The sequence below is a fragment of the Tyto alba genome, unplaced genomic scaffold (genome assembly GCF_018691265.1).
Source record: "Tyto alba isolate M040663 unplaced genomic scaffold, T.alba_DEE_v4.0 Super-Scaffold_40, whole genome shotgun sequence".
In the NCBI taxonomy this organism is placed as follows: domain Eukaryota; kingdom Metazoa; phylum Chordata; class Aves; order Strigiformes; family Tytonidae; genus Tyto; species Tyto alba.
Window position 1 is genome coordinate 46612145 of NW_024881316.1, and position 25819 is coordinate 46637963.

At 39.1% G+C, this 25819-nt stretch overlaps 1 protein-coding gene across 1 annotated transcript in view; it reads right to left on the bottom strand.

Annotated features, from left to right (window-relative positions):
- The window catches only part of PKHD1 (PKHD1 ciliary IPT domain containing fibrocystin/polyductin), a 267005-nt gene that overhangs the window by 118344 nt on the left and 122842 nt on the right, over positions 1-25819 (bottom strand). Inside the window, exons 41-46 of the mRNA XM_042803457.1 lie at positions 23487-23620; positions 18412-18524; positions 17106-17205; positions 15626-15760; positions 12307-12442; positions 9602-9848 (exon numbers count right to left, since the gene is read on the bottom strand). Of these exons, the coding sequence (XP_042659391.1) occupies positions 9602-9848; positions 12307-12442; positions 15626-15760; positions 17106-17205; positions 18412-18524; positions 23487-23620 (865 nt within the window). The remainder of the gene's footprint in view (positions 1-9601; positions 9849-12306; positions 12443-15625; positions 15761-17105; positions 17206-18411; positions 18525-23486; positions 23621-25819) is intronic.

The following is a 25819-nucleotide window of genomic DNA, read 5'->3' on the forward strand; positions in this document are numbered from 1 at the left end:
TTATTCCTCACCCTGATTATGATCCCAGTTGGCTTGCAAAGGGATTGGTGTGGGGTTGTTTATGCCAATTAAGATACAAGAGAATCTCCAATGGAAGTATTCAAAATTCTAGCAAGGATCTTAACCCATCACCACCAGCATCTCTCATCCCTGGTCCTGCCAACACTAGGCATGTTTACAAGAAAATGGGGGTTGCAGCTGTACAACTGCAACTCACAAGCTTTTTCCTGCTTCTTGAAGTCTTCACATTATAGATGAGGAATTGCTCAGGGTACATGTCTCAGGACTGCAGGTCTAATTCCTAGCTGAGGAGAAGCCGTGCTGGCTTGCCACGGTACCCTGGGGTGATGATTCTGCCATAAAGATGAATGCAGCAGGTTTATACATGAATCAAGTGCTGCTGCAAGATCTCAGCAAGCTGGAAGTTTCACATTTAGTCCACTTAGTCAGTTTTGTCATTTGAACTGATGCTAAGATTAAAAAAACCCTCTTTTTTAAAGCGTATCTAAAATGGTATTTCTAAATACTGGAGTATTACCCTACAACTAGACATCTCAGCATATTACCCAGTCCTCCAGACTGGATATGGCTTACTTACCCAAGACAGTGCTAAAACTCAATTCATCTTGCAATTTGCCTGTTTATATTTGTAAATTTTGGTTGGTTTTCCCCCTACTGCTTTGGAGACAATATGTAATTCCAGGATGTCATCTTGGAGAAGGGCCGCCTGCAGAATTTTTCTTCTCTTTTAAAATCAGTTCTGGAGTTTATTTTTGTTATTCTGGTGGCTGTCACTTTGGCAAAGGACTTCCTGGTTACCCAGAAACATTCAGTTGAGAAACAGCAGTGGGAGACAGAAGTGAATCAGCAAAGAATCACTCAGCCGGAAGATATTGGCAGACCAATGAAACTGACTGGAAGGAGTTTATAAGGCTTAAACAGCTTTTGTACTACTAATAAACCTCCTCTTATAGGCATTAACTGGACCAGGATATTAGGCTGCTAATTAAGCAAGTAAATGACAACAAGCACATTATTACCACAGTTATCAGGACCTGTACAGGTATTCAGGAAAACATTTCTAGCAGCAGAAGCACACCACACATACTGTGGTGTGACATAAAACTCTCCTGTACATCAGAAATTGCCTTATTGAGTTACAAAAGTGCACAGCACCACAGCAGGTGACAGAGACTCAGACCTGTCCTCTGTGCAATGTAAATCCACATGTTTTTGCTCCTTACTCATTTTACTCATCACTGCAGAAGTCTGATGAGACAGTTTGAATCACTTTTCTCAGGGATTTGTCCCCTGTACTTCCAAGAAGTTTTAAACACAAAGAAGAAAGTCTAGAAGGGGCAATTCTGTTGGGATATAGGGAGGGATACAAGTCACCTGATGGATCTGTCAGAAAGTTAGATGACAATTCCACATTAGTTACGTAGATTCACTAGCTAGTGAATGTGAATGTGAATTCACTAGCTAGTGAATTAAATGTGAATCCAACTCTGTTGGATACCAATCTTGACAAGAGTTTATAAAAGCACCCTAAATGAATAGCTTAAACTAGACAGCTAACTTCCAGATGGCTACAGTTAAGTGAAATATAACTTTCCCAGAGCTAGGATAGACTTTTGACTGATTCAGACACTATCAACTTTCTTTTTTAGTTAATTGTTTTCAGTCTTTGTGACTGAGAAACAGGAAGCCTTCACTGGAGATTCTTTTGTTTAAAAATGCCATTTTTTAATGCTGGAAAGCCTTTCTGAGGGAGAACTCTCTGCATGGTTTCATACCATGATAGTCTGGGTTCCCTGACCTTCACCTGGAAGTTTGTTCATGAGCCAGGAAGGAAAGGGAGCAGATTTCTTATGGCCTGATCTCTGGGGTTTCCTTGACCTGGAATGCTGTGTCCTTGCCTTTTACATACCTTGTTTGACGTGTTGCCACCCACAAACACATACCCTACTCCCAAGTGCCAGCACACCAAACCAAAAATTTGGGGAACCTGAAAAAATGCAGCTCTGCATGGAAGTTAACTGGCACAAGGCAACAAGCCTGAGACTACATTCCCCTTGAAAGGATGTCAGTGTTCTTGTTTTTATCACTTATATGCCAAATAGACACCAAAATGGAAGTACCCTACTAATGGAATTACCAGCCACAATTAGCACCATTTCCATTTGCCCTAAATAGCCAGTGATTTCACTGTGCCCTAAATAGCCACCAATCTACCTCTCCTTAATGTTAATGAAGCAGAGTAGCGCGCGTACACACAAGTATTTCTAATTCAAAGGATCCAAGGGAGCCTGCACGCATCATTAACATGGAGAGCTTCATTATCAGAGGAAAGAGCCTTCCCCTGAACTTCCCCTGGCTTTATTTGAAAGAAACTAGGAGGCAATGGTCTTAATGCAAAATTAACCCTCACTTTAAACTGCTGGAAGCCTTTACAGACTGTAAGGGGGAAAAAAAGGATGACTCATTGAAAAGGCTGTATTTTTATATTGAAGCAGGTTTCAATTAAGGAGCAATTTGCTTTAGAAATATGGCAGGATTACTGGATAGGACTTTACAGTCTGAGCCACAATTTACCAATTGTGATTGTATAAGCTGTTATGTAATTTAGCTCAAGTGCATTGTGCAGAACTGCTCAACTTCGATGGGCCACAAAGGATTTGTTAAACCAATCAACAACATCAAGTAGAACAAATATTAACTCTCCTGTTTATGTTTATCATTAACTTGCTTATCCTAAGGGTCCATATCTTTGCGTATGAAGGCAGACGCTGCATTTAGCTCTAAATGCTTTCTGTTTGATACATTTGCGTAATAATCCATTATGATTATCCCTCTCTAAAAGAGGAAACAATATAGAATTGAACTTCAGTGGAACACCAAATGTTTATATCAAGTCCAATTTATTGCTGCCCAAATGAAGGCTAATTCCAAATGATGACCACAACAAACACTTCACAGGTTTGATGCTGGGCCCCAAACCAGTTCATTTTATTTTAATTGCCAAGAATTAAGAATTTTCAGCTGTTTTAAGTAAATGTGTGTGTCTTTGTTGAGGGAACAAGGACATGATTGAAATCTGCCTTATGAACCCTTACCATCACTGAGTTTTTGCATGCATGGGTCTTTTCAAAATTAACTAGAACTTTGTCCCTCATCCTGAGTAGCCATTATGCGATAAGTCTTCTGTATTTGAAGTAAAAGAAGAATTGAGGTGATATCCCAGGAGAAGAGAAGGCTGTGACTGACAAGCTAAGATGTCTTCTTTTAAAGTAGCTTTTGACTTTGCTACCTCAGGCTTCCTAAATGCACTCTACTCTTAAATCACTTACCCAGCTCCTACAGTTTTCAGGCTGATATTTTAAGGAAAACTAAAACCAGGTACAAATTCTGAGCTGGAAAGCGGCTGGTAAACAAGCAGTTTAAACATCTCTATAGTGTAAGCACAGCAAAGATCTGCATAAGACCACTTAGTCACTCTATTTATCCCATGTCAAGCAGAGCTCTAAAGCACCCAAAGTGGATCTGAAAATCTGGGTGCAGGTACTCTGGGAGTGGTTTTACTGCACCTCCATTGCCTACTTGCAGTCCTCTACAAATTAATACAATTTTAGGTCTAATAATACACTGGTTATGACAGCAAGTCTCAGCTGGCATATCTGGCTTGGATCTATCCAACCCTCAAGAAGCAACCAACCACATTGTCAGGATTTTTCTTCCAAGCAAAGAATGTAAGGCTAGCAAATGCTGTCTCGGTGCTAAATATATCTCCTTTCGCCCAGAAACATCCCAGACAACGATCAAGCTGTGGGGCAAGCCTGTGGGAACATCTTCTCTTGCATATTAATAAGCCTGTGCAGGTTCTGGCTTTGCTGTCAATACTCCAGGCTGCAAGGTAAATGGAAAGGGGTCCTACACTGGGAATCAAATTTCTTTTGGCTGCTTTGGTGGGATGTCTCAGATGTCAGAAATATTAAGCAGTAAGAGTTGAATCTCTGAAGTTTAGCTGATATGTTGGTTAACTGAACAGGCAACAACCAATGATTTAATATTTGCTTTCCACATTATGCCACAGGAGCCCTGAGAGGGCTGAGTTATGAGGCCAAGTGAGTGTGTAAGCTGCCCCGTGAGTAAATACAGTCATGCACACAGGGAGGATACACGACCAGAGAGAAACTGAGCACGTACACATTGAAAGAAGAGGTGTGATTGTAAGGGTGTTTCACAGCAGGTGGATGTTCATCTGAAGGCACCACGGTAAGTCAATATCAAAGGAGAAGCAAAACTAGAGTAACCATTTGAACTCTCTTCAAGACTCAAAGACACAGAGGTAGGGGGTATGCTATTCTTTTCACAGTAACCCATCAGCAGCCACTGGGTTTGCAGCAACTGAATGCATGCACTACAGGAGAGGATATTAGACCAGATTTAAGAATTAAGGCTATAAAGAAGAAAGTTAATCTTTTCCTCTACAGCAGACTAGAGAAGAGGGAAGCAATAAAAAGCTTGAACTACAAGACTGGTGCTGAGAAAGTCCCAGGTTTCTGCAGTGAGAAGGGGAAAGCAAATGAAAGGGAACAAGAGGTGAACTTCCTTCTGCTGTGCGCAGCCGCAAAGTGTTTGGAGTCCCCTTTGCCGCAAGGTGCTGCCTGGCTGCCGATTATTCTAATGCTCTCCTCTTGTAAAAATTATGCATAATGTGAAGAAACTTTTAAAGTCACTTAATCATGTTATGACAATTTTTTAATGAAAATTTGTTTTAATATTAATAGAGATTCATATTTTCATGATAATATGGGTAGCGGTGGCATTTGGAGCAGTCGTATCTAGCCTGCAGCCATGCTGTGCTGTGCCATGACATAAGCTGTTCTTCAGACTACTCAATAACTTTCTCACATATAAATTTATAAAGACTTTTATAAGCTTCAATTACATTTTTAAAAGACATAAAAACCCTCTTAAAGGGTGTTTAAGTGACACATTAGTTTAACTTTCAACTGGACTTCATGAAGAAGGCTTTTGTTACAGCCATGCAAGCTTGGAAATGGATCTCCATTTTCCTGGAAGCTCTTTGGATGAAACAGTTCAGGACAGAGTCAAGAAATGCTCAAGACACTTGTTTTCTTCTAAAAAAAAAAAAAAAAAAAAAAAAAAAAAAAAAAAAATTCTTCTAGAGTTTTTCTCTAACAAAAGCCTTTTTTTTCCCAAACATATGTTTTAGGGGGGAAAAAAAAAAAAGTGCCAATACACTACATGCATTCTGGTAAATTAAACAGCACAAAGATAAAGAAACAATTGCCCACACTGTAACCTAATAATTAAAATGGTCCCAGACATGTTTTTAGCTTGCTTCAACCAGTCCTATCGCAGACAGCTCCCAGGCAGGGGATCTTTCCTAAAATGTAGTGCTGATGCAACTTCCCTGATGTTTTGGAGGCTAAGAAGGTTAAGAACATGGCTGTGGCCAACCCTTGACAGTTGTCCTTGTGTCAGTGAATGACCCTGAAGGTTGTTGGGATAGAGGTTGCCATACTAGGACTCCCCTCTCAAAATCCCTTCCTTGCCTCAGCCTTTAAAATTTTGGGAGATAAAGTCCATCCCTGAAACTCAGGGGAAGCAAAAGACCCACCATGTCAAGCCCCTCATGCTTTTTATTGAAGGGCACAGAGAATGCACCACTGTAGACCAAGAGAGAGCACAGGAGATAAAATTGTTTAATTGTTATTGCCTGAAACTTTCTCCTTGTACAGTGTGACTTCATAGCAAAATGAAGATGGTCTTGTGCTATCACTTTGGTCTGATGATCAGCAAATGTGGTTCAGTGCTTAAGGCTTGGGCTCAGAGCCTTGTAATCTGTTTTTCACCCTGCATTTGACAGCACCCCTGATTTATTGACTACAGGGCTTACAACGTGTGATAAGTACAACTAGAAAGTTGCAGATCTGAAAGGTCATGTACACCAGGGCCTGGTAGGACACAACAGAAAGACTTCTTCCAGAGCAATTTTTAATTCTTTGCTCATCAGAATCTAAAGAAAGCCAAGCAAATGTACTTTCATCTTTTTACTGAGGTTAGATGAAGAGACTGCACTGTTGGGAATTTTTTCCTGTCACCCACCTATCTTTATTCTGTCTGCTCAACCTCTGCCAATTGCTCTAGTCACGTTTTGTTGTATTCATCCTAAACTATTCCCTTTTTATTGTGAACACTCTTCAAATATATCTGGACAAACTTCATCCTTTCTTCTTCTTTCCCCACCCCCTAGTTCTCTGGTCATGTTGTGGATATTTTATTAATTGACTTTCGTTCTTCATCCCCTTCAGATCCTTTGATTCCCCACCCTGTTCCTCTACCAGGTCCATTTTGGAGCGCCGTCCATGTGACCAAAGCCTCCCTCACTCACAGCATTTACTTGGCTGCATGCTGACAGTCCTTCAACTTAGCATGATGGTGATTTGGCTGGTAGGAGCTACTCAGGAGAGAGGATCTGGAAGCAGCACAGAGAGGATGCTCACAGTCTCTGGGGTTACTTTGTTAAGTATATAGTCCTCAGGAGGACAGGCTAACATCTGGCTTCAGCTACTCAAACTGCCAAATATCTTTGATGTAAGTTGACTCCCAGCTCATGCAGATGGATAATAAAGAAGGGAAAGAAAGGGTACTTGCTTGAAATAAAAAGTTGATTGAAAAGTCATTGATATGACTAATCTAAAACTCTTAAGCAATTTACTGGTAAGACAAAATTTAGGTCAGGGCTCAAACATTTCCAGAGTTAACAACAATAGTGCAGATGAATTATTTGTATTCACTCCTCAACAACCTTTTGATGCAAGGAGGAACAAGTTGCATAGAATATATTAGCTATCATGAATTATTAACATTTATGCTGTGGCAGTATCCAAAAGGACTCAAATCACACTACAGGCAATGTTGTGAGAAGCTCCATCCACCCACACTGTGTCGGTCCACAGGTATGGTAGTCCATGTAAGCAAGGTAAACAGACTAGAAAGGGAATGGATTTGCCTAAGACCTCATGGATAACTGGTTCAGAAAGACATCTAGCTCAGGTGTATTTTGTCTTCTATCCACTACCTTTTTTGTTAAATCAGAATGGTTCCCAGCTCTTAATTTATTGCAGACTTTTGTTTTCATTATGAGAAACAGTAATCACATGCAAAGCCTGCAGGTAGCTGAAAGTCTTAGAGTTTTCCTCTTCAATGGAATATGTGATTATTTTTTTTTTTCTTATTTGGGAAGGAGGTTTTTCTCCTCCCTCTTCTAAAACATGAATTATAAGACAGATATGAATTATTAACAGCCCTCTGACAGAGCACTTCAGGATTTCTGCCTGTGTACTACTAACCTGAAACAGCAAAAAATGGAAAATGGATCAAACCTGTACTTCAAAAGAAAGTGAAATGTTGAGCAGGGCACTGGGAAGTGAAGGTAAGCATGGGAAGCAAAGCAGGAATGATCACTAAAAACCTTTTTCAACCCCTTTTTTTTTTTTTTTTTTTTATGCCAGGAATTTGCAGATGTCCTCCCTGGGTAAGAGAAGTGATGGTAGTACTTGGCTGAACAGTATTCCTCCACCAGATCCCTTTAGCTGCCAGCTGCTCCAAGGCAGGACAAGTCCAGCTTGAGGAGGAGAGTGCAGCAACAGAATTGAGCTAGGACAGCACTTGGGAGCTGTATAACCATCAAAGCTCATTGACAGAAAAGACCTGGATGTATCCCAGGACTGGGTAATCAAAAAGGTGGGATATGAGACAGTGCCAGGAGGAAGCTGAACTCTCTGAAAATGTCTTCTATCCCTCTGGAAATGGAAAAACTGTCAAAAGGGGCATTCTATTGCAAATTTATAGTAGGCATAATTTACTGAGAGTGTGAAGAGATATCAGGGACGAGGACACGTACCCTGCATCATAAAACGTGGTTATATCCACACAGACAGACAGATCTCCTCCAACAAAACTGTGTCTCATCCACTCATAGAGTTTGTAAGCACTTAGACAGAGACCTGTGGCTACACCTCTTCCAATAATCAATGCCATGACCTATCCTCTGGCCTTGAGACTGTTAGCATGGTCTGGCCACATCCACACAATCAAATTCTTCAGCCTCCAAAACAGCATGGGGACATCTAAATTTCCCTACTGGAAGTGGTTCCTTGGTTTATGTTGACCTCTGAATTGTACCAATTGCCAAGTGGAAACTGGTATCTTAACTACTTTGGAAAAACAATTACCTAGTTGCCAAAAAAGTTCTGCCCCTCAAAGTAACAAAAGTTTGTTCTTTAAACATTGTCTGTTCTCATAATGTTGAAGGGAATCCATAGCTGTGTAGACTAAACCAGATTGCTTAGGCTGTGAGCCTGGGTCAGTCTTAATAAGGTTTGATGATCTGAATTGACTAAACTCATGTCAAAGCTAGCAAAGAATAACAAAATGAAAGACCAGAAAGTCCTAATGAAGTGGGTAGAAGACATGGCTCCAACAGAAGGACAGAAATTTATCTACTGGAAAGTTTTCTTTTAACTAAATACATCATGAAGTTCTTATATCTTCTATACAATATAGCCAAGTTCATTGCCTGAGAGCTGGGTCCTTGAAACCATAAAACGTTAAATCCTGTTTTAGTAGAAAATATAATATATGAATCTGATAGTTTATGAAACTAACATAGTAATGAAATCAGATTACAAAGATTTTCTGGATACTTTATTCATGACCATTTATAATGTGGGAGCACTTGAGGAAATCTCTCACAATGAGCATAAAAAGAAACACTCTCATAACTTGACTTAAAATATAATTAAATTAAAAACTTTTTTTTTTTTAATCTGCATTTTATTATCAGTTTAGATGTTTCTCTCTTGATCTGGAAGTATTTTATAAATCTTGGCAAAGTTCACAACTCACCCATTAAATCTCTGACTGTGTCTGGGGCTTGACCACCGATCTCACTTGTAACATCTGAGTGCTAGTGCCCAGCTTGAGCTGAATTTTTGTTTCTACAGAGGTTCATTTACATACCTCTGGTATTTGAAGAGTGACAGAATAGCAGCACACCCCAACTTCCACCTAAAGGCTCACTTAACACTCCCAGAATTGTCTCAGGACAGGAATCAAGACTTTAGATAGGATTTAGGTAAGATAAACAGCTTGATGAAAAACGCAGAAAATATTGAACTAGGGCAGGCCCAAATAAATAAAATATAAACCAAAGACTGTCCTGTGGCCTGGATAATTCTTATAGCTGTCCATATACAGCTAAGTTCTCCCCAAAACCCAGGAAGACTACATCTAAATTGCCAGTTGGGAATGGTCCCTCTGTTATCTCTCAAACCATGCCTGAAAACTATCTGGACAAGAACAAGTAGCCAGACCATAAACAGTGCCAGAAACTACATGGACAACAACAGAGACTAATATATGCCAGTGCTCAGGCTCTTTCCCTGACCCAATTTAGGACCCAGAAGAGGCAGGAGTCTTGGGACTGTGTTCAGAGCCAGCAGCTCTCTCAATAAACACAGTAAGCAACATCTATGGCAATTTTTTGGAAGATTAAATGGTTACTTACAAATGAAGAGACATACGATGGAAAACAAGGTCACTGTCACAAACACTGCCACCAGAAGCTTGACTGAAGTTGGTGCTGGCTGTGCAAGATACTGCAAGGATATCTGTAGAAGGGAGGAGATGACTTCTTTTCTGTCCTGTGATAGAGCCATCGAGATCCTCAAGGATAGCAGAGTGAGGAAAGGGGAAGGACACTTGGAAAGGTGCATTGATGAAGGTCAGACGTTCAGCTCTCACTGTAAACCCACCTGGGAGGAACAAGCAGCAGTTCAGAAACAGAGACTGACCTCTTTAAATAATAAGCCTGAAGGCATCTCTGGAGAAATAAAAAAGATTAGATTCACTTCACCTTTGCTTTTGAAAAACATCTACTAATTCAACAACAGTCAGAGATTCAGGAAAATAAATAAAGGTGGTTGTAGGAATTGCCATTGATGTGATATGGCCAGGTCTCACTTGTCCAGCATCCTGTTGTGACAGGACTTGTGGTTACAGACTCCTCTGATCCAGGTGCTGCTTCTGGCCCTACCAGCATCTCCTCAGTGACTCTGAATGCTTCTTCACAAGTTCCACTGACAAAAAGTTACAGTCCCCAAAACAGTGATTCTTATAGATCCTTTCTGCCTATCTTCAGAGATAAGGACTGTTTATGTGTGTGTGTAAATATACTTGTGTGCATATGTACAGCACCTGGCACAATAAAGCCTTGTCTGAAACACACAGTTGCAGGATCTTTTAATTACTGTAATGTAGATAGCTACAAAAAGGAGGAATATTCATGCAAGATAAATCACAGGAAGTTTTTGAACACATTAATGTTTCCAGAAGTGTCGGAAAAGGTCCTGCACTTGGGCCAGGGCAACCTCCATTGTCAATATAGGCTGTGAGATGATGGGATTGAGAACAGCACTATGGAGAAGGACTTGGGGGTATTAGTGGATGAAAAGCTGGTTATGAGATAACAACATGCTCTCACAGCCCAGAAAGCCAACTTTGTCCTGGGCTGCATCAAGAGAAGAGGGACTAGCAGGTCAAGGGAGGGGATTCTCCCCCTCTGCTCCGCTCTGGGGTGACCCCCCCTGCAGTGCTGGGGCCAGCTCGGGGGCCCCCAACAGCAGAAGGATGCAGATCTGCTCAAGCGGGTCTGGAGGAAGCCATAAGAATGATTGGGGGGATGGAGCAGCAGCCCTGTGAGGACAGGCCAAGAGAGTTGGGGTTGTTCAGCCTGGAGAAGGCTCTGGGGAAACCTTACTGTGGCCTTTCAGTACTTAAAGGGGGTTTATAAGAAAGATGAGGACAGACATTTTGGTAGGGCCTGTAGAAATAGGGTAGGGGTTAATGGTTTAAAACTAAAAGAAGGTAGATTCAGACTAGATATAAGGAAGAAATTTTTTACGATGTGCATGGTGAAACATTGGCACAGGTTGCCCAGAGAGGTGGTAGCTGCCCCATCCCCGGAAACATTCAAGGTCAGGTTAGACAAGGCTCTGAGCAACCAGATCTAGTTGAAGATGTCCCTGCTTATTACAGGGCATGTTGGACTAGGTGACCTATAAAGGTCCCTTCCAACCCAAACCATTCAGTGATTCTATGAAAATCATTGCCCCATGGAACATAACAAGTCAGCTTTGGCATGAGCATTCATGCATTACATTTGGTTACTATTTGACTATCATATTGTCAGTTGTAGACTCTGAGTCAGATTTTACTATTCTCCCTGTCCTTTGATCTCACCTCCTGAAGTCTTTTTTTTCTGTTATGTTATTATAGGCCAGTATACGTTTATATATAAATATATTTAAGAGGTAAATGAACTTGGAACATTCTTCAAAGAGCCTTTGAGTACCTCTTCAAAGCTCAAAAGGATGCTTAGTTTATACGTTATCTTAGGCAAATTTACGTAAGGTTTAGGCTGGCCTGAGGTAGGAGCTTGGTGAAATTCTGCAAGGTTGTGTCATAGCTATTAAAGAAATCATACTTGAAATTTTACCTCCCAAAATAAAGAAGCAGTAACAAGTCAGTGTATAAAAACCCCTTCCACTGAAAAATTAAATCAGTGCAAAAATAAGGCTACTTTCATCTTAAAAGTATGTATAGTATGTCACTTCAACTAAGCGATGAAACAATTTCCAAGGGAGATTGAAGAGGGCTGCAACCTCAGCCTGTGCAGAGCAGAGCAGGTAAAGGGTCTGGTTCAGCCCTCTAGAAATGTCAGAAAAATGCACACTAGAGAAAGCAATTATTGTCGAGGACTGGTTGTTATGCATATCTACAATCCTAGCTCACAGATTTTCTCAGTTCATCTGAGCTGCACATCACACACAGTATTTATTTTGCATCTACGTATTGTCATCTGATGCCCCACCTCCCTGCAAATGGGGAAAAGCTATATCCTTGTGTCCCAGTTGGGGAAGTGAAGCAGAGAGAGTGACACTTTTGAAAATTATTTAGTGCTGTAAATCCTAAGGAAAGCAGATATGCAAATACATCAAATCCTAGTTGGTAATAATTCACCTATAACAAACATTGTGACAAGATTACAGAAGTGAAACTGGGCCCAGTCCTCTTCATCATAATATGGCCATTTTTGAGGGATTCAGCTGAAATATCTATCAACATTGTCGGTGGAAACTATGAACTTCTGAGCATCTGAATCTGAAGTAGGAGGAAGACAGACACCATTAAATAAGTGCAAATCATACTCACCCTGCCCTTGATAACAGCCAGAACAAGTCCTGATCGCTGTGCAAGTGTTTACATCAAAGTCCCTGAAAGCTGTGTTGGAGATGAATAGCTGGTATCTTTGGGGAGATTTTAGTCCTGCTGACATACAGGTCCTATCCTGTAATGAAGAAATTAAGAGCACTGGGAGACATATCACCATGTGAATCTCCAAATCTAATGAGTCCAGGATGTAGCAGCTGGGACACAAGGATGTGATTGCACTCAAGCCCATGGTTGTGGGGCAATGTATGCTGTTTGAAGGACAGATCTAAGCTATTGCTTGGCAAATTCTGACAAGTAACATCTGTTTAATTCACCATTTGCTGTATGTGATAGTATTACATTCAGGGCAGTGATCGTCTTGTTTCCTTTGTCTGGATTGTTGAATGTTAGTAAAGGTTGGACATTTGAAGAGAAAGAAAACTGCACATTCTCTGGGTAGAAGGGATCCATCCGAAAGGCACAGTGATTAGATTTGTTTATGGTCCCTTTTACTTTACCTTGTCTCATCCTACATGCAGGAAATTTCCCTACTCTACAAAGCTGATCATCCTAATTTATGTTCTAAGAAAGACCTGACTGCTGAGATTCAAAGCTCTTTTGTGTGATTGGGGATAAGGGGAAGCATTTAAACTAGGCTCTCTTCAAAGCTCTGGTCGACTTCAGGGTCCATCAGAACAACAAGAAGTTAAGTATAACAGTGAGAGACAGGAGGAAACATAAGACATGAAAAGGAAGAGCAAAACCCACAACAGATAGGAAACACAATGGACAAACTAGATTTCATGGTGATTGTAGGCCATGACACAGGGGAGGTGTACATCTCTCTGCCAATTTATCTTGGAGACAGGCTGGGAAGAAGGATGTACTCAGAGCTAGCGGGTAGCCTGAAGGGGAAAGGGCTAGCAGAAATACGTGATGTTATTTCTGTGGCCAATAAACAGTTTTGTAGAACAATTTTCAAAATCTCTAATAGAGAGTCAATTGAGAAATCCACCCTCTGTGAAAACATCCTCTTTAATTGAAAATATAGAATGAAATGGACTTTTATAAATAGTTTATCACTTCAAAGAAATGGTGCTATCATCAGTCTCATTAAGAGAGAGCAACTCCATCACCTCTTTTACTCTGAGGTCAAAACACCTGTGATGATGGTACTGGTCCTTGGGCCATCTCCTTCCAAGTCACTGATAAGCAGAAATCCCTGTCTTCTGGTAACAAATCAGTCAGACTCTATTTGTTTTTTTGCTTACACTTGTCTGCTCTTCTATATCACTCCCATTTTTTTTTTATTATTTAATTTATTTTATTTAAATAAATAGTAAATAGAAGAAGGGTGTGAGATGATAATTCCTCCCCAGTGCGTGACATCTGTCTCAGACCTCCTGCTTCTTTAGGAAGAACCTCAACTGGCTCCACAAAGACAATGAGTTGTTTTATGGAAGTATGGAAGAGGTTTGCTGAATGTCTAGGAAACTAATGAAAGTCTTTCCCTTGTCTTTTACAGGCCCTGGATCTAGCCTTGCCACTAATATTTTAACTGATAAAAAACAAATTTTTAAATGCCCTAATATTTCCAGAAAATAATCTTGTTTTAAAACACCTCTTTCAAAAACTGGAAGGGCCAACAAAGAGGAATATCCAAGGTTCCCATTAAATTAATGTCATAAAGTTTTAATTGATATTAAAGAGACATCATTATTAAAGGGAGAATTACATAAATTAAGATGTAAATTATGACAAGGAGGCTCTTATCATGAGATAATCAAAGATAATCACCCCCCTGGGGTACTGCAAGAAACAAGGCACAGCTGAATGCCTCTAAATCTCTTAACAAGTACATCAGAGTCCTTCCATGGATCCTGCAAAGCAAAAACAAAGATATCCACCCTTTGCTGTCCAAGCGAAATTCATTGTGTCATTGGGATGCTGCAAATTTGGACTAGTGAGACCAGGATTATATCTAAGATACATACTTTCAATAGATATACTACAGAAGTTTCTTTCTGTGAGCTACTAAAGAAAACTCATTTAAAACTCTTTTTCTGCCAGTCAGAGAGAAAATTAATTTTATAATCACCAGCAGAAAACTGAGCAAGGCAAAAATCCCTCAAAAGCATGAACAAGCAACTCTGGCCAGATATAACTAAAATTTCATTGTTATCCATGTTGTTAATCTGTTAAGAACCTAGTAGCACTCAAAGGACTTTGTCCAGCTGCCTAAAAAATAATGGAAGAAGATCGTATTTGTTACATAAATAAAAATGTTACATTTTGACATCATTTTTCATTCTCAAGTAAATAAGTAGCACTCTGTGTTCCAGGTGGACCAATGATTCTATGAGAGAGCAGAGGAAACCAAAATGTTAACTGGGATAGAAATCAAATCTGTTGTACCCCCTCATTATTCTCAAATCACTAAATTAAACCCAGTTGTGTATGGTTAAATGGTGTCTGTTCATTACAGCAAAAGGTATCTAGGAATTTACATTAGAAAAGCTTATTTAATACAAATTTATGTTTTCTCTCAAAAATTCAGATTCTGTGAAATTCCAAGGATTTTCTGAGACCATGTCAATCTTGGAAAAAAAAAATACATAAGCAGGGAAAATTTAACACTTATCTTACTAAAATCCTTCAGCTTGTAAGTTGAGCAGAAGTGTGATTTTTGTTTTGCTTTTGAATTTTATTTTATAAATAATATAGATGAATATTCATTATAACAAAATCTTTTACTATTTCTGTATTCAAATAGAAAAATCAGAGTCCTTGTTTCAAATTTGTTTTAAAAAATCTTCAAAACTTCCATACTGAAATAAAAAGATGTTTGGAAAAAACGCTGAATTTTCCTGCAGAATACAATCTCTGATTTCTCATCAACTGTTATGAATAAAGGACCTGAAAAATGATACAGGATCAAGCTGATCAAATGTTATTTCTCTTCTGCTGCTGCCAGCAGAAGCAACAATATTTGGTTCCAGCAGGCTGGGAGAACAGTACTGATGCTCCAAGTTTCTCTGCTTTACCATCAAATCAGTGTCTCTTACAGAAGCTGCTGTTAAAGACATCATCTTTCCAAGGAGTGGAAGGCAGCTAGAGGACTAAGCAAACAGTCCAGTGCCCAAACCTCATCCTGAAGCTGTATTTATCTTTACATACAATCTATTTAAAATCCAAGTTTCAATTGAGCTGCTGTGGAGCAGGGACTGTTCTTCAGGTTGCTTTCTTATTTCTCCAAATTCTTATTTGAAGGGTTGCTGTGTAACTCAAGAGACATCAGAAGAATTCCTGCAGTGCTTACCTTTTGCCCAATGTGTCCAATTAAAACACTATTTTCTATGGAAGTGTTTCCCAGGCTTTCTACTATGTCAATGCCAAAGTCTTTGCAAGCATAAATCCAGAAATGTTGGAGTTCAAGGTTTCTGCTTTTAAAAATCTATATAAAAGCATAATAAAGGAATAATAATAAGTAAATAAAAATATTTTGGTTTATAACTCTGCTTTCCTTACAATACAATACAAAGAGGAAGTGTAAAACCACATAAAAATGTTGAATGTATATTTAGTAATTTAGTATCCTCTTAATGTCTAGTTTCTGCTTTCAATTAATAAAACAACTTTACATTCTGTTAACATATTTTATGTTAAAAGAAAAAAGAACAGTATGAAAAAAAAATCAGAACTGAGAATCAGTAATAGGGTAAAAGTGCTCTAAATTTTCCTGGTTTTATTACTGGAAAAAATACTAGGGTAAAGAAGTTATTGTTTGTGGCAGAAAGATGCTTGAAAATAACCAGAGGTACTTCTTACAGTCACCTAACAGCAAGAACACTGTTCCTAGAGAGAATCCATGGAAAGAAGCAGAATAAACTTAGTTATTAATGTATGCTAGTCAGTAACATACAAAGAAGTTACAACTTTGGCAGAGAAAACCACAAAAACAAAACTGTAAAACATCCTTTTGTTTTGCTTCTTTTCACACAAATAAGCTTTTCCGGAAAGAGAATGCACCAGCCTGAAAAAGGACACTGTAAAATTGGACACCTTCAAAGGAAGATCCGTAGGATGGCTTAGACCAGAAAACAAGCCTTACAGAGAAAGGCATACAGTCTGTTCAGGGCGTCAGACAGGGGTGAAGAGGATCACAGCCTCTGAGAGCCAGTATGGGAAGAAGGTATCAGATAATAAAGGGTAGTGTAGGTTCTTTTAATTAGACCAAGTAATAGTGAGCTACAATAGCTGGAAAGTGAAGCTAGACAAATTCAAACAAAAAACAACAAAAAAAAAAGTGCACATTTTTAACAAGGATGAAAAAATTCCCGTGGCAACCATTTCCCCTATGAATGTAACAGATTCACTACCAACTGCAATCTTTAGAGAAAGCTCAGATCCACTGGGAGGGTTTATTTGGCTACATGATCTAGTGGAAGGTGTCCCTGCCCATGGCAGAGGGGTTGGAACTGGATGATCTTCAAGGTCTCGTCCAACCCAAACCATTCTATGATTGATTATAATGGCAGATATATGCTAGATAATTACAGAGGACACCAGCTATTGATGGTAGTCGCGCCGATTCTGGTCAGAAGCAGCAAAAAGATCTCACACAATTTGTGTTTCTGGTTTCACCACCAAAATATGAGCCTCCATCTAGAGGACATGGACATACAGGTACAGGAGCTTTTACCTTAACTGTGGCCTATTTGCAGGCTCAAAAGGTGAAGTCAGTGTAGAGGTGATATAAAGATCCTGAGCATCACTGAGGACAATCAGGACAAACGTACCTGTGCTCCACCTTGGCTGCTCCAAGCTGTAAAGTTGTTGAACTGAACAGGTCTGTTTGGGCTGTCCGGCAAATATTCTGGGTACACCAGCAACCCATACCTGTTTAGGAAAGAAAACAAAGGAGAATGTTTCTTTACTGTGCATGAATTCATGAGCAGATTTTCCTGTTGATCATTTTGATATCTAAAATTTTGAATCTGTAACAGTTCTCTGAATGAGACTTTAGCATTTAATCCAAAATGAAAAAATGGTGGATAGTAATATTTATTTGAGGCATCTAATCATTCTGGAGAGCATACTTACAATTTCTTTTCAAGTATTTTCAGAATTAGCTATGCCAGAGCTAACAACCACTGATAGTTGCTCTCTGCAAAACAATCCCACCATGCCCACGAACTTTCAATCAGTGTCAGTTTCAGATGAGCCCAACATCAATCTGGATGGATAAGGCTTTTCTGGTTCTTGAATTCAGCCAATTTGGAGTACACTCCAAGTGTAAGTGATCCTGAATGCAGCCCTTGGTTTGGCCTTCTCAGAGATTTTAAATCCAGATTAATATCCAGATTTCCTCAAAATTCAGGTGACTCCATCCACCAACTTTTAGCACAATGTCATTTTTTACTATCGTTTCTGGTTTAGGAAAGTACAGGCAAAAGCACTAGTGAATAGCCATTCCTGAATGCTATGGGAGTGACTGTTATATGTAACATCTGACATACAAATGACACCTTTTATCCCGTTGGACTGCAAAGTGCTTAGTCTCCATTTCAACCTACTTAATCAGAGACTAAATTCTAAGGGTTGAGTAGTCATGATATTATGATATAAAGCATCTGAAGGTAAGAAATGCCACACCATGTTGTCTAAGCCAGCATCATGTCTCTAATGGTGGTCTGCAGGAGATGTTAAAGGAGTGTAAGAAAGAAATTGTGTCTGTTTTCCTGCATGCCACCCTCTTCTGCTCAAAACATCTAGTATACTTAAAAAGGAACTTTCAATTCAACACATGAGCACATGCTTCAGTGCTTGGCTGTTAAATGTTTGATGATGAAATGTATTAAATGTGACATCTTAAACTACATCAGGATCATTTAAACAAAGGGTTAAAGAGGAGGAGCCTGTTACCAGCACAGGGTAATATTGCAAGTTAACAAATTGGGCTTGTGAATGAAGAAGAAAGGATTGCATTGAAACTACTAAGGAAACCATTCACAGTCAGGCCCTGAAAAGCAGCCCCAACCACATTGTTGTCAAACACTGATTCTGCTCTGCAGGAAATCTCTTTAACCAAAATTCTCCAAGTACCTTGTGCAGGAATGAGCTATGTTCTCACTGAAGGACAGGAGAGGCGTTTTGGATGGTCCCTCAGGGGAGAGATGAAATAAATAACCATACCCAGCAGCACACACTGTGTTACCCTGTAAAGAAGCATATGTGACTGTGAAAAAAGATTACCACAGATTTCTGGAAAATAAAATAAATTTAAGAAAAACCCAGATTAAAATCCCAGCTGAGGTCCATTCAAATTCTGGCAAATCTGACTGTCAGAAGCTGACACCTTGTTCCTGTGTCCGCAATCTTGTCCTGTTTTTGCTCTGTTCTTGGGCCAGTCTTACAAAAAACCCCCTATTCTCAGGCCACACAACGAGGGTTTGCTAAGCAATAGAAACAAATGACAGGTAAATGATATTGCTATAATTTTTCAAAATGTAAGTAAGAAAAGAAGTGTGTGGAAAATTTCTTAACCCTATAAAATCCTCCGTAAGTAAGAAGATAATGTAATGAAAGAAAGGTAAATCACAAACTACCCAGTTTATTGATTTACTTCTCAATCTGCGTCTTTCTCATATCTCCCAAAGCAAATACAGCAAAGGAAACAACATTGGCATGAAAAGATGAGACAGTCTAAAAGTCAAGAGAAAATGGAGAATTACATCTTTAGGATATGTCAGTGGCTGAACATATAAATTTGCTCAGACCTGTGGTAAATTACTTGCTTTGAATTATTTTTAACAGGGTAAGTGAATAATCATAGAAAGATGTACTGTAAATTAATGTCACTTAATAACTCTTAATGAAGAAATTATGACATTTAATTATTTGTTTTATTGCAGGAGGTGAAAAATAAGTGATTATAAAGTCTGCCTGGCCTTAAAATAGGAGTTTGAGACTTACAGAGTCTGTAGCAAGTGGGTTATGTGAGTTGTATACAGTGGGTTAGGAACTTTTCTACTCCAGGAAAAAAACCCTGCTCTTACCTGCTACATATGGACTGCAGAAAAACCAACCTGGGTTTGGATGATGTCCATATAGTAGTGCTTTCACGTGTGCATCTGGGCATGATCCCTCTCAACTATCTTAGGTGTGTAAAAATTTGCTGCTGAAGTCCAGTCTGGTAAACCTTTCCTTTTCCAGGAAAAAATAAGGCATAGACATGTCCAGAGGGCAATTCTTCCAGTCTATTCTTATCTAAGATTAATTGCTCTCTGGAGGTACCTAGGTCTCCAAGGGGAGTCTAAGATGAGCTTTCCTGCAGAAAGAAGAGCTTGTTCTCTAAGATCAGTACTGACACCCACCACTACCACTCAGAGGTCATCGGACAGTGTTAAAACACTAATGACTTTTTGGTCCCTGATGGTCCAAATCAAAGCCAAGCCTGCTGACCTAGAGGTGAAAGCCTCCATATACCAATTACTTTCTTCTGACCCATCCAAGTGTGTTCCCTGCAGTCATGATTTCTGACATCTGTCAAGCAACAAAGAAGTATCAATACCCAAAGCACTGCTTTCTATATCCCCTGGTAAAACTGCTGCTTTTTCCAAAAGTGAAGCCACAGACCCTTTTCCTTTAACAAAACACTTCTGCAGTCCGGTCACATTATTCTCAGGATCTTTTACTTGTGACTCCAATCGTGCACTCTACAGATGATTCATAAGGAAAAAAGCTGCATATTTATTCAGCTAGCTAGTGGCTGGAGGGCAGGGGTTTTAGGCAAGCAGGGAATTTTGTGTGGAAATCAATTCTTTGTGGAAGTCAGTATATTACGGATGTCCGTCCAACCAAAATTTCAGAGAGAAATTACATCCCCAAGCATGCCAAATACCTGGAGGTATGCATTGCAAGTCCGTAAAATAACGTAGCTGACGTTTTAAGTGTCTCTTAACTGTACAACACCGCTAATGTAAATATTTCATAAATTTCTTTTAGATAACCAGGGATCAAACTGCTGGCCTTAAAGATGACATTAAAGCTCTGGAGAGTGTGGCCAGCACCGATCCCCTAGTTTCAGAGCCTGGCAGGATGCAAGGAGCACCCCCAAGAGGCTCACTTCAACATGCACTCACCTTGCAGAAGGTTTTAGAAAAGATCTCAGTAAGGATGAAACGGTGAGAAATAATCAGTGCCAAACAGATGTGGCCTCATCTCTTTGGTACTGCAGAGAATGGCTGGGTTGGGTAATATTGGGAAACAAATTCATTTATCAACAGCGGGACCATCAGTCACTCCTCTGACATGGAAACACAAGCTGATCTCCACCCCATTCATTCACTTAAGCTGTTTCCCAGTCCTCAACACCATAGCAAGAAAGGAAATGGAGGATGCTTGCTGAATTTCTTAAACCCAGTCTGTATGTTGTTATGCAATGAGCACTTCATGCTGGCTTTGAGATTTAAGGGCATTGAATAAAATGTTTATGAATAGGAAATTACCAGAAAAGGTCCAAGACCCACTGGACCCAAGAGAACCAAGAAAAGATGATTAAAAATTAGGGGGGTTTTGTTTGTTTTTACCTCCACACAAAAATGAAACCAGGGATACAGGGCATGCCCTTCAGTGACAAAAGGGCCAATATCAAAGAGATGCATCTTCAGTTCCTCATGCTGATAGCATTTAAAAGGCAAGAAACCAGCCAGCTAATGAAAATGTCTTATGACACTAAAAAGTAATAACCAGATCTTCCATACAATATTAAAAAAAAAAAAAAAAACACAAAAAAACTAAACTTGTAATAATAATTTTTCCCTTATACACTATAAGTATAAAATTTTACCTGACACCCTGATTCACAAATGCACTTAAGAGCTTAAGTCAAATGGAAACCAGTGGGAATTGGGTCTCCGAATGTCTTTATAGTCTCAGGTTTGAGTGACTGCTGTGTCCCAATTTCAACACCATTTAGGAGACTACTGATTTTCAAGGAAATTTAAGCTCTTCAGTCACCTGTGCAAATTTAGGCTCCCAAATAAATTGAGTAGTTATGAAAATGTTATTGCAGGACTCCCTGTGAAAAGCTTAACCCATCATGCCCAGAAGATATAACACAGTCTGGACCTTGAACTCTCTGTCTATCTTAACTGCAGTCCTTGCCTTAAAGATAGTAGCCTGTAAGTTTAAAACCCATAACTGAAAGATGGCAGTCTGAAAACAAAAAAACCCGAACAAACACAAAACCCAACAATGACCTAACACTAAAATCTAGAGGCGAAAATTTCTATTCCATGTCATGGTCTGGAAACCAAGCAGTAGGAAGATGAGTCTTTCCCATAATATTTTTCAAACCTCTCTATTAAATTAAGATTGTAAATATGTAAAAAGCAATATCTAGTTCTTGAGGCATCTGATCAGATAAAATGTGCTGAAACTCTGTAACATCATGATGCCGGTGCTGGAACAGCATCCCTTCCATTTAGTAAGGACTATTGTAGTAAGAAAATGTCCACAAGACACAGGTGTTTTGCTTGGAGGAAGTGTGACTTTTTCTCTTAATATCCATGCCCTTTCATGGCTTCAGCTGAGCACTGATCGGTGCTGTAGAACAGTAAGTGCAGCTAATAACAATTTTAAGCTAGGCAACTTCTTAATATTTTCCTTTTGCTGCTGCAATGCTTCACATAGCCCACTCCGAGGGACTGCCGACAATGGGGCTTATCAGCAACCCTTCAAGGGCCATCTGTTCTTCTGCCTTGAGTAACACACCTCCAGAGAGCAGACTTAGCCCTGGTGTTGGGGTACACAGCCACAGCCACAGCTCTGGGCATATGTATGAAGACATGTGAACTGGGTGTGCTAAACAAATGTGCTGAAAAACGACCACAGTCAGTTCCCACATACCCGTAGAGATAATTTCAGCAAACCTTTGCAAAACCTGAGCCACTGGCGATCAAGTAGACAGCTCCAGGGTAAGTCAGCGCATGATAGTACAAAACTCTGTGTTTAGTGGAGCTGAAATTCATGTGATTCTGCCTGGTTGTATTTTTTTAACCATATTTGATGGTCTTCAAAATGATAAATATGCCCTTGAGGGAACTGCAGAAAAGTCCTCTCCTTCTTCCTAAGTACTATTGTCTTTATACTAACATAAGAAATGTGTTGGTCTTTTTTTCACCTTCAGATTTTGGTACAATTATTTTGTCTTAGAACAGAAGCCCAGGGGGTGATTAGGTCTTCACATACAGTTAATTGGTTTGGTTTCTGTGGGTTAGCAATAGAACAGGTGAGGATTTTTTTTTTGATGAAAGTATGCATTTGTCACAATTTAAACTGTGGTAAGAAAGGTCAGTTTCAATGAAATTACAGATTTAAAATAGTTGGGAAGGAAAAATGTTTTGAAATCAATGAAAATCATATTTTTTTTCTATGAAACACTTAAAAGCTACTCTTTACTCTGAAATGTGACTTGAATCAGACAACAAAATAAAGTATGAACTAAAAGAAAGCATCAGAGAATTAGTGAATAAAAAGATTTTTACTGATCTCAACTTTTTGATGTGAGAGTTGCTAGTCTGTTAGCTTTTTAAGAGTTTGGTGGTTTATCACTATTTAAAAGAGAGAAGCTCCATTTCTTTTAAAATCTATGTCATATTTATAAGACAGGGAACACATTCTCCTTCTCACCCTGGAATGCAAATCTTGGACTGTATGCAAGTTGTTATTTTACATCCAGAGAAAGTGCATTTGATATTGCTGAATTTTAATGTGTTTGTCATCAGTCCATTAAAACAGAGATTTTTTTTTTTATTTTTATAATGACAGAAGTAAGAAAAAATTCTAAAGAAGCTGTCTAAAATTTTTTCCATTTTTTTTTAAACCATGGCTATTAGAAAATTAAACAACTTTTTAAAGTATCCCAGGATGAAGGATCTCACTGAATATTTCATTCCAATCAAGCACAGTAAAATTTTCAGTAATAAATTTGCCCATGAATAGAATTTATTTTGTATTAGGGACTTGTTTTAATAACCCAACACAAGCACAGTCTCTGACAGCTCAGCCAAGAAGCAAATGTTGTGCATATGATGTCCCAGATAAATGAAGCTCCATATCTTTCTGATAATTTTCATTAGAGAGGAAATGTTATGCTTTATACCTGAACTTCTTACCTTGATGTGGTTGGCAGGAGTCCTGATGTAGATCCCTGCTGGTGACAGTGTCTCAATGTTGGATAAACTGTCTGTTCCAGAAAGGCTGATCACTATGTTGTTACTGACTCTGTTCCCCTCTTCCAGTCCCTCCCCTTTAAATAAATAAATAAATAAACAAATAAAAAGTAAATAAATATCACAATAAATAAATAAATAAATAAATAAATACATACATACATACATACATAAATAAATAAATAAATGGAAACAGAAATGTAAATATAGCTGGAAAACCTTTATTATGCAAGACCGAGAACTTGCTGGGTTTTGCTCTGCCTGCTTTGCTGGCATGGCCCACCTGGGAATTAACTTTTCCTGCTAACTGTCCCTGGGTAAATCACTGTTTGAAAAACACTTAGAAACCTGTGTTTATCACACAGCAGAAGATGGCTGTGAGATGGTCAAAGGCCACTATGACTGCGCAATGCAGTGGTACACAACATGGAAAGGGAAAGGCTGTGTTCTTCAGAAATGTCAGGAGACCATAAGCAAAAGCTGATCAACATTGTAAAAATGAAAAAAAAAAACAAACCAGTTTCTGCCACAAAAATGGCTTGCACTTTAATGAGATAAAACAACCAGGCAAATGAATATTACAATACATATTCTACAAAGAGGCAGCAGAAACTGTGATTCTCAGTGCAATATGCACAAGGTCCTATACCAGGTGTTATATATGAATACAACACCAGCCATACTGTATTGCAAGTTTATGGAGAAAGTTAATAAAAGTTATAGTATAAAGCACATTTACAGTTGGAAAAAGAGAGATTCGGAGTGGGGAAGTGGCTTACCTATGCACACACAGGCATGCTTCTGGCAGTACTAGAATTCAAAATCCTATTTATCTCCTGTGTCTTCATCCACTGCCCTACTTACATGTAAGAAAATCTCTAAATAGACTTAAAAACACTTGGTGAACTCTAAAAAAAAGTGGTGGGTTTGCCCCCCTAAGCAATGAAGTATGACAAGAAAAAGGAAAAATCAATCAACCAATTGATCACACAACTCAGAGTTATGGGATGACCCAGATCTAGCAACAGTATTGAAGTAGGAATAAATAAAAAAGAAATATCTTTTAAAACTACATCATAAAGAAATGTGCCACCCAATGGCAAAAAATGGACAGTCCCATATAAGTCAAGTCCAAATAAGAACACGGCTGCATATGTGCCCACAATCTGGTGTTTCAGAAGCAGAATACAAAGTGGAACATCTCTGGCCCACATCAGGAGCAAGTTAAATCCATTTAGTTTTGTTTATCAGACATAAACTTTTCTTTTCAACAATATTGTCTAAAGTTTTATTCCAAATACAGATCCCTTCCCCAATCATTACTACCCCAAATGTAAGCCATTTCACAGGAAAACTGATGTGCTTTGGATTTGGGGATGGCAGTAATTATTTTTAGACTTCCTCTCAGTCTCTTGAGCCTTTCTCAATTTTTGGAGCAAGATTAATTTAGGAAATATTTCCTTTCCAGTCTGTATTTACTACAGACAATGCCACTACCAGAACATGAACAGGATCCTAAAGCAGTGCTTTTGACAGCCATATAGTTTTTTGAGGTGGCATAAAAGGTCCTGACTTCCAAGCTGAGACCTGGTGTGTCAATTAATTTTAAGCCCAGAGCGACTTTTTATGACTGTCTTTCAAACCCCCAGAAAATAAGGGTTTTAGATGAAATCACTGAGGGAGTCCAATTCTGGAGCTGCAAATAGCCAGCTATAATAAATATTCCTTCACAGGCAACAAAATGATATATAAATTCATCCATCAGACCCTCTGGAGCTGCTGACAGTGAAGCCATTAAAGACGTCTTGGGGATAAGGTGTATTCAGACTGAAACTTCAGTGGAAACATTTAGCTCAGCCCAGAGTCCTTTATCTCAGACACATGTCCCAGCACAAGTGAGCCAAGGCATGTTGGCAGGTTGGAGATGTTCTGCTTCTCCATGGCCACAGGGGCTCTGTGCAAAACCTTGGGCAAGCTGTTGCATCTCTCTGAGTCAGCTCTCTTCATCTGCAAGATGTGTACAATCACTCTCATTTTAAGTCTCCTCTGTTTAAATCGTAATCTATCACTTCTCATTATGTTTATATACAGGACCTAGCACAGGGATTCACTCTGTGTGTGGAACTGCAGGATCAGGACTGAAGGCTTTTTTTTTCTCCTCTGTTTATCCTAAAATTGGTAATTTTTATCCCGTTTCTGACAGAAAACAAAAATCGAGCTATATCTTTAGGTATTCAGGCAACATGAGATCCCAGCAGAAGATGCTGCAACTCAAT